This window comes from Oryzias latipes, chromosome 7, assembly GCF_002234675.1.
Source record: "Oryzias latipes chromosome 7, ASM223467v1".
Lineage (NCBI taxonomy): Eukaryota > Metazoa > Chordata > Actinopteri > Beloniformes > Adrianichthyidae > Oryzias > Oryzias latipes.
Genome location: NC_019865.2, coordinates 31,288,927 through 31,304,359, shown reverse-complemented (window position 1 = coordinate 31,304,359; position 15,433 = coordinate 31,288,927). Strand labels below are relative to the sequence as shown.

Below are 15,433 nucleotides of genomic sequence, written 5' to 3'. Positions count from 1 at the left end.
AACAACTAGACATGTTTTCAATGCAACTGTCACTTTAAAAAGTTAATAAATAAATAAATGAGTTATTTAACATTAAGGAGTAGTTAGGTCTATTTTTCATTACATTTAGTTACAGGTATAAGTTATATCTGGCCCTTTGAGGACAGACACTATGCTGATGTGGCCCTCAGTGAAAATGAGTCTGACATCCCTGGTTTAGGAGTTGCAACTGAAAAGGCTCGGTCTCTCTGAGTCACCAGCCGACTCCTTAAAAGCATGTGATCTTCAGATCTCAGGACTCTGCTCAGACAATTGGACATAATTTCAACATGTTAACCCGAGGAAAGCTACGTTTATTTTTTTTTTCTACTCCAGTAGGATCGTTCACGATCTTTAATCTGAAAGGACGGAGGCTTTACTTCCGACGTTTGAAGGGACGTGAACGTCCCATTTTACTACGCGTGCGCAGTGGGTTGAAGCGACGCTGGCGCGAAGCTTCTGTTATTCGCCGAGCATGAAGCCAGAGCAGCTAGCATTCCGGTAAACGTAGTCGGTTTCTGACGGCAGTTTGAGGCGCGCGGAAGCCCAGAGAGCTTCGGCTGGAACCCGCTTCCCGGGGCCCAAAATGCCGTCACTTACCCTGCATGGAGTCACGGTGGACTTCCCCTTTCCTCCCTATGACTGCCAGAAGGACTACATGGCCAAGGTGCTCCAGTGTCTGCAGCAGGTGAGTCACTGACGGGTCCCCGTGGTTCCGACGTTGGTGTCGGACGTGAGCCGTAGCTTCAGAAAGGTGGACAGAGTTTTTAAACCCCAATGGACGGTCGGAGAGACTGTCTTTCCTTTTTCTACAATTGTTTTAAAGCTTTTGTGGCTTTCCTGCTCGCAGCGTGTTTTGTGTTTAAAAATAGATGTTTGTTGTTTGGAACTTCTGTTGCCTCCCCTCTTGAGTGTCTTCTGCCATCTCTCACCCCACAACAAAGATCAGACTGATGCACAAAACATCTATAGCATTCTAAATGTATCAACTACATTACATACAATCATCCTATTTGAAATGACAGAAACCAGATAAATGTTTCATAAATCAGAAACCGTGTGTAATGTATTCTTTAGTGTCTAATGCATATTGTAATCCAGGATTCATCAGTCCAGGTCCTGAGGGTTTTGATCAGGACCTGGTCCCACGTGGTGTTAGTGTGATAAATACAGTGGAAGGTTCCTTTTTAGTGTCCTCACCAATCAGAAGCTTTGATTAGGAAGCCGACTTCAGTATGAAACATTTATGTCTAAACGTTCCTGTGAAAGTAAACAACAACAACAATAATAATACATTTGTAGTGTTATTTCAACAGCTGACCGACTAAAGTAGACTGTGACACAATGGAAAACAGGCACTCAGACCAGGACTACAGCTCATTTCAAGGGTCCAGCCTAAACAAAGAGGCTGAGATATCCAAGATTAACGGCCGGTGGTTATAGAATCAACACAGCGTTAATGAAGGCGGATGTGCACACAGAGCAGCTCCAACCAAGGTAGATGATCGTTGAAGGAGGTCTCTGTGTTTCTGTTATTCCTTTAACAGCATTCTTGGATTTCTTTGAACGTTCATAATTTAATAAAAGTTTACATTTTCACCAATCTTTAATCAGGTTAAGTCAAAGTCACCAAGTGACGAGGGGGGAAAAAACGGTTACCATGGCAACAGGCTACTCACACTGACTCCGCATTGCAAACAGGAAGTACCTGCTGGCACCAAGAAGCCAAAATTCCATAGACTTCTTCATCTGACACCCTTTTTAACATCTCCTCACTAATCTTTTTTTTTTGTCCATGATATTATTTATTTGTTATTTATATTTATTGAAGTCATAAACTGGCCAATCAGAGGCTGCAATAAAAGCATGTGATGCCTGCTGGCCCCCACCTCGAGCGTCTGTAAAGTTTGATTGACTGATTCTCAAGAGCCTGGTTTAGGTGGAAGGGGGCGTGGACTTCAAACAAGCTCACTCCTGATTGGCAACCAAAGAAGAGTTGGATTTAAATCTTTGTTCTTGTTCTTGTCTGATGATGGTGGAAGAGAGTTCCAGTTCTGTTCTTAGAGACATTGTTAGAGTGGAGATGGGCTGAAATCTGAACTTATCTCAGCCTCTGCTCTTGTCTTTTTGGTGTTTCTATATTGTATTACAGTTTTTGTTGGTCTATTTACCATTTTGAGAGGTTCCTATGGCACCTCATGCCATAGAAACATTGATTCATACTGACTCGGACCAACCACTGCTTCCTAACCTTATCTGGCTCCAAATGGCGGTGTCTGTATCGTGGAAAAACGGCGACTGAATTGAATTCATTTGGTTGGAGCTGGAAGTAAGTTGTTTTCTGTGGGTGATGTCACACTGACTCAGTCCAGTTCTCAGATACAGTCTGAACACCAAACCGTCAGTTCATACTGCAGCCATAAATATCACTTTTTGTACATTTCATCCATCCACACATGCATCCATCTTTTTCTGCTTATCCAGAGCTGGGTCACGGGGCAGCAGTCCATGCAGAGATACCTTGATCTTCCTTTCCACAGACTTTTATAGCTCATCTAGGAGTCTGTCTTTCCAGAGCGTCCTGGCTTGTCCCCGTTACCTCCTCCTGGTGGGACATCCCTGGAATACCCTTCCAGGCAGTTTTCCAGGGGGCATCTGATCTGAAAGAGATGAATGAACCTCCTGAACTCTTGATGTGGAGGAGCAGCGGCGCTGCTCAAAGCTGCTCCTGGATGGACGAGCTACTCACCCTAAAAGAACCACAACCACGCTGTGAAGGAAACTCCTTTCAGCCGCTTGAATCTTATCTTTTTAGTCATGACCTAAAGCTGTGCATTGGTGAGGATAGGAACATACAGTCAGGACCATGAATATTTGGACAGAGACACATTCTTTCTCATTTAGTTTCTGTACATTACCACAGTGAATTTTAAATAAAACAACTCAGATGCCATTGAAGTGCAGACTTTCAGCTTTTATTCCATTGGTTGAACAAAAAGATTGCATTAAAATTTGAAAAACTAAAGCATTTTTTAAACACAATCCCTTCATTTCATGGGCTCCTAAGTAATTGGACAAATAACTGAAAACAAAATGGTCATTACTAATATTTGGTTGAAAAACCTTTTGTTGGCAATGACAGCCTGAAGTCTTGAACTCATGGACATCACCAGATGCTGGGTTTTCTCCTTCTGAATGCTCTGCCAGGCCTTTACTGCAGCGGCTTTCAGTTGCTGTTTGTTTGTGGGCCTTTCTGTCTGAAGTTTAGTCTTCAACAAGTGAAATGCTGCTCAATTGGGTTCAGATCAGGTGACTGACTTGGCCATTCAAGAATATTCCACTTCTTTGCTTTAATAAACTCCTGAGTTGCTTTGGCTGTATGTTTTGGGTTGTTGTCCATCTGTATTATGAAACGCCGTCCAATCAGTTTGGCTGCATTCACCTGGATCTGTGCAGACAGTCTGTCTCTGAGCACCTCAGAATTCATTGGGCTGCTTCTGTCCTGTGTCACGTCATCAATAAACACTAGTGTCCCAGTGCCACTAGCAGCCATGCACGCCCAGACCATCACACTGCCTCCACCGTGTTTTACTGATGATGTAGTGTGCTTTGGATCAGGAGCTTCTCCACGCCTTCTCCAGACTTTTCTCTTGCCATCATTCTGGTAGAGGTTGATTTTGGTTTCATCTGTCCAAAGAATGTTTTTCCAGAACTTTTTTAGATGCTTTTTAGCAAAGTCCAGTCTAGCCTTCCTATTCTTGAGGCTTATGAGTGGCTTGCATCTTGCAGTGTAGCCTCTGTATCTACTTTCATGCAGTCTTCTTTTGATGGTAGACTTGGATATTGATACTCCTGCCTCCTGGAGAGTGTTGTTCACTTGGTTGGCTGTTGTGAACGGGTTCCTCTTCACCATGGAAATGATTCTGTCATCATCCACCACTGTTGTCTTCCGTGGACGTCCAGGTCTTTTTGCGTTGCTGAGTTCATCAGTGCTTTCTTTCTTTCTCAGGATGTACCACACTGTTGATTTTGCCACTCCTAATACTGTAGCAATTTCTGGCATGTTCTTTCTGTTTGCTCTGCTTAATGATGGCTCCTTTCACCTGCATGGAGAGCTCCTTTGACCGCATGTTGTCTGTTCACAGCAAAATCTTCCAAATGCAAGCACGAGTCCTCTAATCAACTCCAGGCCTTTTATCTGCTTCACTCATAATGACATAACAAGGGAATTGCCCACACCTGCCCATGCAATAGCATGGAAGCCAATTGTTCAATTACATACAAGCCCATGAAATGAAGGGATTGTGTTTAAAAAATGCTTTAGTTTTTCACATTTTTCTGCAATCTTTTTGTTCAACCCATGGAATAAAAGCTGAAAGTCTGCACTTCAATGGCATCTGAGTTGTTTTATTTAATATTCACTATGGGAATGTACAGAAACTAAATGAGAAAGAATGTGTCTATGTCCAAATATTAATGGTCCTGACTGTAGATGGACCAGTAAATCCACAGCGTTGTCTTATGGTTCAGCTCCTTTTTTACTACAACAGATCAATGCACCTATCCACCTGTCAATGTCTCACTTGGTCGTTCCCTCACTCCTGAACAAAACTCCAACAAACTCATATCAGACTTTCTGCAGCCCCTTGCTGCACTTGGAAATTATTTGAGTTTTTTGAAAATCTTTAGAAAGGACAACATTGCATTGAACTTCTGTCCAAACTCTCTGGGGCAAACATGTCTGTTTATGCTTGTTTTGATCCAGAAAGTGAATGGAGTTCTGGAGAGCCCCACAGGAACGGGGAAGACCCTCTGTCTGCTGTGTGCCACCCTGGCCTGGAGGGAGCACTTCAGGGACACCATCTCTGCCTGCAAGATAGCAGAAAGGCTGAAGGGGGAGAATATGTTTCCAAATACGACCCTGGCGTCCTGGGGAACGGCTGCAACCGATGGAGACAAACAAGGTGTGGAGCAGCCCTCTAATGTTGGGTTTTATTCCTAAAAAGTCTTCAGAATGTCTGCAGAAGATTCATCTGTCTCTTCCTGGTGCCCTCCAGCTTACTACCTTGATGTTCCCAAGATAATATATGCATCCAGGACACACTCTCAGCTGGCACAGGTCATCGGAGAGCTGAGGAACACTTCGTACAGGTAAGCATTGTTCCCTGAAGAACTGGAGAAGGTAGTTGTGCTCAGATTCAACCTCCACCTTTTCAGAGGTCTCTGCTGAGTTCAGGAATCTGGGTTCTGAGTGTGTGAGCTGTGCGTTAATGATGTATATGTGTGTGTGTGTCAGGCCAAAGGTGTGTGTGCTGGGGTCCAGAGAGCAGCTGTGCATCAACCCGGAGGTCATGCGTCAGGAGAGCAACCATGTTAAGGTAACTGAACCGCTGAAGCTGCTGATTCTGACGGAAGCCACAGAGAGAAGCTGAAATAATTGATTCAACCTTGAAGGTGCAGAGTTCTCCGCTATATCGTGGTTCACTGTTTTCAGAGCAATTTTGCATGGTTTTTTTCCAGCCCCTTGTGTCCTGCGTCCTGATTGGCTGTAGATTCTGTCAGTCGGTCTCCGCTGGGCGTGTCTCTGGTACCAAATGCGTTCAGCTTTCCACAGTGATTTACATAAATCTTCAGTGGCGATCAGATCTTTGTTTTCATTCTATAATCCTGGAATTTTTATTCTGTCAAGGTTTAAACTTTAAAGAAGAGATAGAAGTGTGAAAAAGTGTGAAAATTTACTGCCTTAATGTGAACCTACTTTGCAGATTTCATCTATGACAGGATATTTATGGAACATAACCCCCACTTTAAACGAGGGAACTCTATTCCTCCTTAATGTTTGATAAGATGAGGACATTTGTTTTCCTTGTCCGGTCAAACAGATGAGAGCTGAAGGCCTCTCGTGATGGACATATTTTACTTTAACAACAGGGTTATGAATCTTATGATACATCAGAGGTTTGTCTGAATAAACCCCTTTTGTAATCCAAGCCAGACTTTATTCATTTTAGTCATATATGAAAATCCTTTGTGTTGGACCGGACGGAAAAGGAAAGAAAGGAAGAAGAGAGAGGGATGTTAGAGAGGGGGGGGGGGGGGGTAGGAGGGTGATCATAGGAGGGGGGTGTGGGGGATAACCATGAAGCAGCATAAAGCAACAATTTTCTGGATGGTTAAACTCATTACGGTGAGGTTCAGATGTAAGATGGAGAAGTTAAGTACAGACAAATAATGAGATGACCTCATAAAGGTGCCATGAAAGTGCAGCTGAAACAGAAAAATGCTGCTACAATCCCACAGTACCTGCTAACATAAACCAACATCTGCTTGATGGATGTTTCTATGGATCAGCGGAGGATCTCCATAATGACTATTGAAGCAACCCCACTCCAGCATGAGCCCCCCCCCCTGAAGGGAGCGTCTGACTGTGTCCCAGAGCGATTGCCTGGTGTGTTTACACGGATGTTTGGTTTTCTCAGGTTCACATGTGCAGAGGGAAGGTCTCCACCAGGTCCTGTCTCTACTACAACAACGTTGACGGTAAAGAGGGACCCATAGTGACTGTTTAGAGCCTGAGGAGATGATGACAGATGAGCGTCTTCAGCAGGGAGGATGGAAGAAATGTATGGCGCCTCACTCTGATCTCTGTTTTCAGAGAGGAGCACTGACAAAGACTTGGTGAATTCGATCCTTGACGTGGAGGATTTGGTCAAATTTGGTAACAAACAAAAGTAAGTGTGTTTGTCCTCTTGAGAGCTTGAGCGCCACAAAGACCAGAAGTGAACTCTTGAACAGGTGCTCTGTGGACTGGAGCTCATCCCGGTCTGCGTGTCTCTGCAGGGTCTGCCCCTATTACCTCAGTCGTTCCCTCAAGCAGCAGGCAGATATAATCTTTATGCCGTACAACTACCTGCTGGACCCAAAGGTGAGTGAACTCACAGACGGGACTCTTCTTCATGCACATTTCTTCTAGGAGCAACAGGTTGTAGACCAGGGATTTTCAACCTTTTTTGAGCAGCGGCACGCTCTTTCCTTGACCAAAATCCTGCGGCGCACCAACAACCATGAAACGTTTTTAGTTGTGCCTTCGTGGTATTACAGAGACGGCGCTGAGCTGAAAAAAAGAAACCAAAACATGATCATGGTTTTTGCTGTTTGGGTTATGATTTCATGTAAAAATGAAGCGATTGGACCCAGAATTAGGAAAAAATCTATTTTTTCTGTCAATCTGCTCCCCTTTAGTAAATCTGTTTTCTCAGCAGATTTGACTTCACAGTTGGTTCTGACTGCAGGTGACTGACTGAAGCCCTTCTTCTCTTTCAGCAAGAAAACAACTCATTTGTGATTGACACACAAACATTTCACAGATGGTGTGAAAGCGCCAAAGGCAGAGAACAAAGATCGATTAAAAAAAAAAAAAAAAAAACACTTAGAAATGTTTTCATGATGTTGTGACTCTGTTTGCATTTAACCTAATATTATTTTTTAAAAGATCACCCATAGTTTTTCTTTCTAAAATAATGGAATCATTTGGTTTTTTATTTACCAGTCATCATGTCTGGTGAGTCAAAAATGAGATTTTGGTCTCTGGGGTTGTGACTTCAAACCAAACGCAGCGAAATCTGTTTCAAGGCTGTTGCTCCCAGGAATGTTCTGTTGAGTGCGTTCTGCTATTTCTCCTTATGAGATGCTCCAGCTAGCTGTAGCTCACAGAACATCTGCTGCTTGTATTTAGTTGAGCTCTGTGTTAGAGACAATTTAAAAGGAGATGGTAACATTGATTTGAATGATTTCAAGCATCGTAGTCAAAAACAATAAAGAATTTACGCAAATTTATCAAACTCATTACAGAAATGAAGAAGTTTATAGATAAAAAAAAGAATTAAACAGACAAAAACACTTAAATCACATTTGCTAAATTAAATACAGTGATCATTAACTAAAGTCCAGTAGAGTTTGATTTATTGCTTGAAAAGTATGGAGTCCTATACTGTTCATAATTAAATAAATACAAATGACCTCATGCAAATACACAATCAACCATATATATTGAAATAAATATTCAATATATAAATATATTGAATAATAAAATGGCTAATTTAAAATCAGTGTGCAGGTTTTTCACAATTTTATGATCTTTTTATATATTCATGAGAGATTTATTGGTTGATTGTGTATTTGCATGAGGTCATAGTTATTTATTTAATTAAATATTTAATTATGAACAGTATAGGACTCCATAGAAAAGGAGCGGGAAGAAGTGACCCTATATAATCCCATCCCTACTGAGTTTATTCATTTTATAGTTTTTCATCGTTTTTGTAATCCGGTTCTGATCAGATAGATCAGCAGTCCCCAGACCCTGGGCTGCTGACCGGTACCGGTCTGTGGGTCATTTGGTACCGGGCCGCACAGAAAGAACAAATAAGTTACATTACTTCCATTTTATTTATTTCGGAATCTGAAAGATGTTTTATTTTGAAAAATTGCCAGATTCTCTGTTCCCTCCGTCTATGTCTCTCTTGACGCAGGCCAAGGCGCTCTTCTCCATCACATGATAGGATACCGCTAAAATAAAACCCACGAAATAATCAAATGAATAAAACACAAACGGCTTTGGAAAGTTTTTTTGCCAAGTGGAAAATGTCCAGCCAGGAGACAGAAGAGGAGAGAGAGAAGAGAGAAGAGAGCCTTCCAGCTTCATTTAATGGACAGTACAGGAGAGAGGATGATGACACCTGTGCCATGTACCATGTCATGCGTGTCAAAATGAAAGCTCAGGGTTCGTCTAGTCACGTCTTTATTCCTCCTTCATGGTAGTATTGCTACAGTAATTATCCGCCTACGTTTGAAAGACCGGCCCGTTAAGGTTTCTGTGTGACGTCATACCGGTCCGTGGCGTTGAAAAGGTTGGAGACCTCTGACATAGATTCTGTTCAAGTTACAAGATCCAGTTCCTATTGATGATTGATTATCTTCAGAAAACATTCATTCATGATTTCAGTAAACAGTAACAGTAACCATTATGTAATAATCAGTGATTATTAGAACACATGATCACATTAAACCAGTAATATTTGCTACACATTGCAGATCAAGTAAATAAAATCAATAGCCTATTGATTGTAATTTAAACATTTCTGTAATCATTATTGCACATTACAATGTAACACTCAGTGGTTGTAAATAAAAGAGCTTTGATTGTTTCACCACAATCAAGTTCACACATGGATTTGGAATTATTCAATCATCTGTTGATCCTTCACTCGTCTTATCTTCATATCCTGAAATCCTAATTTCTTTATACATTTTCTTGGATATTTAAACATTGTTTGAGCTCATTAGTTAAGCCGTTCCAAAAATTTGCGCCACACAGAAACTTAAAACAGTTTTTGTTAAACATATTTCATAATTTGTCATTTTTGTTAAAGTAAAAACAGGGAGAGAAAAAAATCTATTTAAACCGAAAATCGATTTCGGAATGAAAAAACTCTGAGATTTTATGTTTGGGTTCTACGTTCTTTACAGTTAACCGGTCTGTAGAATCTTTATTTCTGTTTACTAACCTCCTGTTCATGTCATTGGTGTTTGTGTTTTCAAGCTGCATGGCAGCCATTGTGAATCATTAGCTCCACTCCGCTGTGATTGACAGGGGGGCTTCTCTCTTTTCTGGTCGGTAGGTTTATGTGAGAAACCCCCAGAATTCCTTTTGTGGTGGGTTGAACCAATTGAGGCGAGGCTGTAAAACCAGAGTTTAGTGGAGAGAGAGTGTGAATGGAATTCAAAACTGTCAAAACTCTGTTTTAAAACAGATTTAAAGCTCTATAAAACTCAGACTGGTGTCTTTCTGTTGCATTGTTTCTTAGCCAAACTGCCGTGTGATCGTGTTACTGTTCATCATCATGAAAAATTCTAAATGTTTTTAACCCTAGAGCACTATTACATGTTGCGTTTCCAGGAGTATGTGCCTTCACCAGGAAAGTCTCTCATGTCCCACGAATGGATGGACCAAAGACCAAGTTTCCAGGATCATTTTATTATTTTGTGGGAATTTTTTGTTCCAATATTCCTAATTTTTCAAGCATGTTTTTAGGAACTTCCTACGTTTTCTTTTTTAATTTGTTACACCTACCACAGTTGAAAATAGATGAAAACCACTCTAATTCATCCTGTGTTGTCGTGTTGTGATTATTTTCCATGTCAAGTACTTTCTGTTGGGTATATTACATCGGGTAGAAGTTACCCGGCAAAAGGGATGGCGTAACTTTTATAGCCAAAGTGTTTTTGGGTTAAGCAGTTGTGCGTTTGGACTCTTCTGCTTGTGAATGTCAATCACATGATGACGTTTGCTGGTCGGTGCGCATCTCCTCTGTCCCCTCAGAGCCGCAGAGCGCACAACATCGAGCTGAGCGGCGCCGTGGTCATCTTCGACGAAGCTCACAATCTGGTAGGAGCCATCTGAGCAGATTCATCCACTGGGAAGGTCCAATCGTGGGAACCAAGCTGTGTGTGTGTGTGTGTGTGTTCAGGAGAAAATGTGTGAGGAGTCGTCATCATTTGACCTGACGCCGTACGACGTGGCGGCGGCGATCACAGCTGTAGACCGGCTGCTGGTGGAGCAGGCCAAAGAGACCGGCGGTGGAGAATTCACTGCTGAAGATGTGAACGTGGAAACCCTCAGCTCAGGTCAGACCAGCTGCTGCTTCATCCACGCACACACCAGAGAAACTCACTCACAGCTCATGTTCTTCAGGATTATGCTGCGTTTCTGACTGCAGTTTCAGAAACGCAGAATCACAAGTGTGTTTTTATTTATTTATTTCAGGATTAAAACTAGATATAACCAAACTGGCCAAAGTCAAACGTAAGTCCTTCACCTCAAGCTGAAAATGGTTTTGCTTCGTCTGAGTGTCTGCTCACTGCCCTGCTTTCACAGAGATTCTGTTGGATCTGGAGGCTGCCATCGATGCCTACGACGTTCCCGCGGACAGAGGCGTCACAAAACCTGGAATGTGGGTGACATCCTGGCAGGAAGCCATGCCTAGTTAAAATCAGAGAGAGTACTGGTCATGTGATGGAGGGTTGATAAAACAACAGTGAAATGTAGTTTCACTCGTTTCTACATTTGAAAGACAGCTGCTAACAGACATGATTGTTAACAACCATCAACACACAGAACTTCAGCTTCCTGTTGCCTCCTGGTTCTCCTCTGTCTGATTCTGCCTGGATTTGGTTCAGTTCACTTCCTGCGTCTTTGACCAAAAAGGATGACGACGTTTTCTTCAGGGCGAGTGTGTTTGACAGTTGGGGACCTGAGTCTGCTTTCATGTCTCTCCCCGTCTGCCCCAGCTTCATCTATGAGCTGCTGGAGAGGGCCCACCTCAGCTACAGCACCAAGACCGCAGTTCTGGAGGCTCTGGATCAGATCGTCGGGTATCTGGCAGGACGTGAGTCGAGTCTGCGTTTTGCTGGACCTGAATCGGACCCCCTGCATTAGCCCAGGTGTGCTGTCGAAGTGTTTGTGTAAGAACGTGTGAGGTGTTCTTCTCACCAGAGCCGGGAATATTCCTCAACACCAGCGGACTGCAGAAACTGTCTGACATCATTCAGGTATGTATGAAGCTGAAGAAACTGTCCTCTGACAGACTCAGCTGCAGACTCTTCTGACTAGAACACATCACTCTGGAGTTTCCACAGCTGATGTCCAGCCTCTTCTCTTCTCTGGCAGCTGGTGTTCAGCGGCGAGGCGGATGGGAAGGAGCAGCAGCAGCAGCAGATGCAGTCCAACTCCGCTCACTTCAAGGTCCGTCCACCCGTTCCACCACACAAGCAGGTTCCTGTGCGTGCAGGCAGGAGTCCACTCCTTCATTACATGTGAAGGGAGCCTGGCCTCATACACTCCTGCAAGCTTTAGACCCCCCCCACCCCCTCCATGTGGATTCTTGATCCTCCTCTGATGTTCATGGGTTTTTTTTCTTGGTTCAGGTCCACATCCACCGGGATTCCAGCAGTAACAAGAGGAAGCAGAGCACCAATCCGTGGACTTCATCTTCATCCAAGAAACAGGGTATCTGCTCTGCTGTCTGTCTGCATGTTGTTAGTCAGATTACAGCTTCTTGAGGAGAAGCTTTGACTCACTCTTTGAAGTTTGAAAATGAAGGCTTTGCCTCTGTATCGTCTCGTTTTTCTCAGCAGGCTGCTGTTTGGATGTTTCCTGAATTATCCGTGTGAACACTCAGATTCACGTTAGGATCCTCTCTAACTCATCTTCTTCACAGACTGTATCTAGAACTGGACAGAGCAAGGGTGACGTCACCCATTAACAGTGACTTATTTCCATCTTCAAGCAAATGAAGTAGATTCAGTCGCCAGACGTCCTCAGTGAGCAACGGTTGGTCCAAGTTTGTCTGAGTCATCGTTTCTATGGCAACAACTCTCACCAATCAGGAGAGAGCTTGTTGGAAGCCCCCCCCCCCCCCCCCCCCCTTCCATTGAAAGTGGGCTACACAAAATCTGTCAAACATTTTGAACCTTGGATGTGTGACTACCTACTGTTATTGAGGCATGTGATTGCTCATTTTATGACTTCTGACCAATAGAATGACCAGCAGCTGTTTATTTCTATATAGGAGTCTGTGGGATTTTAGCTTCTGGGAGCCAGCAGGTACTTCCTGTTTGGAACACCAGGGGGGAGGAGTCACTCAGTCCAGCTCCCTTATACAGTCAATGATCTGACATCAGCTTGGGCCATTTGAACTGACCAGTAAAATGCAGCTTCTTCCTGCTGGGCTGTTGGTTTTCATCACATTCAACACGGAGCTGCTCTTTGATAATGAATGGGAAACATTTAAATGAGATTTCATCCGGTTTCATTAGACACATGATAAACAAGAGTAAAAAAAGGCAGAATTAGTCAGAAAGGTGTTTGTCCTCTGTGATCCTCTGGTGATAGGACGACAGTAGAACACATAAACAGATAGTTTGGTCTGATGAAGAGCAAACACGATGTCTGACACCAAACGAGCAAAGCGGCGATAACAAGCCTCACAGTGGTGAGCAGCAGAGGCGTGGGGGGGGGGGGGTTGTAGCAGCTGCCTGAGTGATGGAGCTGTCACACCGAGTCGTTCAGCCGTCTGAGGATCAAACGATCTGAACTAAAAAAGGTTGAAAAACACAGTGAACTTATCATTGATGATCAATGTTAAGTATGATGCTGCTGTTAATGTTGTGAGGCTTAATGTTGATTGGGCTGTTGGCTTGGAAATCGACATTGATGAAAAGAAATTTACAATTCTAAATGTCTACATGCCCTATGAGTCTAATCTATTGGAGGACGAATTCTTGCACAAATTAGCATTCATAAAAGCATATATTGAGGATAGCAGCTCCACTTGTGTGTTTGTTATGGGAGATTTTAATGCTGATCTCTCAGATGACTCATCAATATTTGGTAATCATTTAACTTCTTACTGTGAAGAAAATAATCTCACCTTATCAAGTAAAATACTTCTCCCAGATACAAGCTTTACTTATATCAGTGATGCCTGGCATTCCACCTCATGGCTGGACCACTGTATCTGTACTACGGATGCTCATGCTTCTCTGAGTAACATAGAAATCCTGTATAACTTGGCTACCTCTGATCACATACCAATAATCTTCTCCTTAAATGTGGCAAATGTACCATCTCTTGTGGCGAAAGATAATAACGATCTTACAGATAAACTTGATTGGTCCAAAGTTACAAATGAGGACATCAATAAATATACGGCAACCACCGATGCTCAGCTGCAGGCTGTAAAATTGCCCAGGGATGCGCTGGCATGCTGTGATCCAAACTGCAAAAATACTACTCATTGCAATGAATTGTGTAAACTCTATGAAAATATAGTAAAAGCTGTAAAAGATAGTAGTCTTTGCCTACGAAGCAGGAGTCTTAAAAGCTGGACTGTCAAGCCAGGCTGGAATGACTTTGTAGCTGAACATCATGCTGCAGCCAGGGACGCTTTCAGACTCTGGCATGAAGCTGGGAAGCCTCGTCAAGGTGCCTTGTTTGAGAGCAAGAAAATGACTACTGCTAGATTCAAATATTCACTTCGCATTCTCAAAAGGCAAGAAAACATGATGAGAGCAGACTCTCTGGCCAGAGGTCTACAAAATAATGATTACCATAAATTCTGGAAGGAGGTTAATTCTATGAATAATCGTAAAACTTCATTGCCATCCAACATTGAAGGTGTATGTGGTGCTGATAACATTGCTGATTTATGGCGTAAGCATTATTCTGACCTGCTTAATTCGGTAAAAAGTCATGCAGTTTCTATTGACAATGTGGATTTTACAGACACAATGGTTATTCGTGCAAGTGAGATTCAAGATGCAATTTCAAAGATAAAAGAAGGCAAAGCATGTGGTCTTGATGACATCACAGTCGAGCATCTAAAATATTCAAGTTTTAAATTACTGCCCCTGCTGGCCATGTGTTTCACTGGCTTTTTAACCCATGGAGTCCTGCCTGATTCAATTCTCTCAGTTGTATTAATTCCCGTCATCAAAGACAAGACCGCCAGTTTAAATAGTCTGTCGAACTACAGACCGATTGCCCTTTCCAGCAACATTTCAAAAATTTTAGAATATGTTTTATTGACTAGACTCGAAGTGCATCTTTTAACAAGTGAGAACCAATTTGGTTTTAAAAAAAGCCTCGGCACTGATATGTGTATCTACGCGTACCAGGAAATAGTTGGGAAATACCTGCATCTGAATACATCTGTATTTCTGTGTTTTATTGATGCCACTAAGGCCTTTGACAGGGTCAACCACCTCAAGCTTTTTCAGAAGCTAATTAATCGAGGAGTGCCCAAATATCTTGTACGACTCCTGGCTTTCTGGTATGCTAATCAAACAATGGCAGTCAAATGGGGCAATGTCTTATCAGAGCCTTTTTATGTAAGCAATGGAGTTCAACAGGGGGGGGGGATCCTCTCTCCATTTCTATTCAATGTGTATATTCATGACCTATCCACTAATCTGAATCTGTGCAAAACTGGATGTCTTGTTGGATGTCAAACCTTTAATCATCTTATGTATGCTGATGACCTTGTCATTTTTAGCCCCTACAGTGCTGGGTTACAAACACTTTTAAAAGTTTGTTCTGACTATGGCAGAGACTTTGACATAAAATACAATCCCTCCAAAAGCAAAGTAATGATCGTAAGGACCAAAGACGACAGAAATGTAAACTTTCCTGTTTTTAAGCTTTGTGGAACGCCTCTGGAACAAACATCATCTATCAAATATCTTGGACATTTCATTACTGACGATTGGAGGGATGATAGAGACATTCAGAGACAGTACTGTAAACTCTATGCTCAGGCAAATATGCTGATGAGAAAACTCAGTGCATGTTCTCTTC

General features: G+C 42.6%; 1 protein-coding gene across 1 annotated transcript in view; it reads left to right on the top strand.

The window, feature by feature from the left end:
• Positions 1 to 433: 433 nt before the first annotated feature.
• rtel1 (regulator of telomere elongation helicase 1) overlaps positions 434 to 15,433 on the top strand; it is a 33,146-nt gene continuing 18,146 nt past the window's right edge. The window contains exons 1-15 of the mRNA XM_011472987.3: positions 434 to 706; positions 4,784 to 4,982; positions 5,076 to 5,169; positions 5,315 to 5,396; positions 6,498 to 6,558; positions 6,674 to 6,749; positions 6,859 to 6,943; positions 10,400 to 10,465; positions 10,548 to 10,704; positions 10,844 to 10,882; positions 10,955 to 11,030; positions 11,368 to 11,465; positions 11,573 to 11,628; positions 11,747 to 11,821; positions 12,004 to 12,085. Coding sequence (XP_011471289.1) covers positions 605 to 706; positions 4,784 to 4,982; positions 5,076 to 5,169; positions 5,315 to 5,396; positions 6,498 to 6,558; positions 6,674 to 6,749; positions 6,859 to 6,943; positions 10,400 to 10,465; positions 10,548 to 10,704; positions 10,844 to 10,882; positions 10,955 to 11,030; positions 11,368 to 11,465; positions 11,573 to 11,628; positions 11,747 to 11,821; positions 12,004 to 12,085 — 1,348 coding nt within the window. The 5' untranslated portion in view covers positions 434 to 604. The remainder of the gene's footprint in view (positions 707 to 4,783; positions 4,983 to 5,075; positions 5,170 to 5,314; positions 5,397 to 6,497; positions 6,559 to 6,673; positions 6,750 to 6,858; positions 6,944 to 10,399; positions 10,466 to 10,547; positions 10,705 to 10,843; positions 10,883 to 10,954; positions 11,031 to 11,367; positions 11,466 to 11,572; positions 11,629 to 11,746; positions 11,822 to 12,003; positions 12,086 to 15,433) is intronic.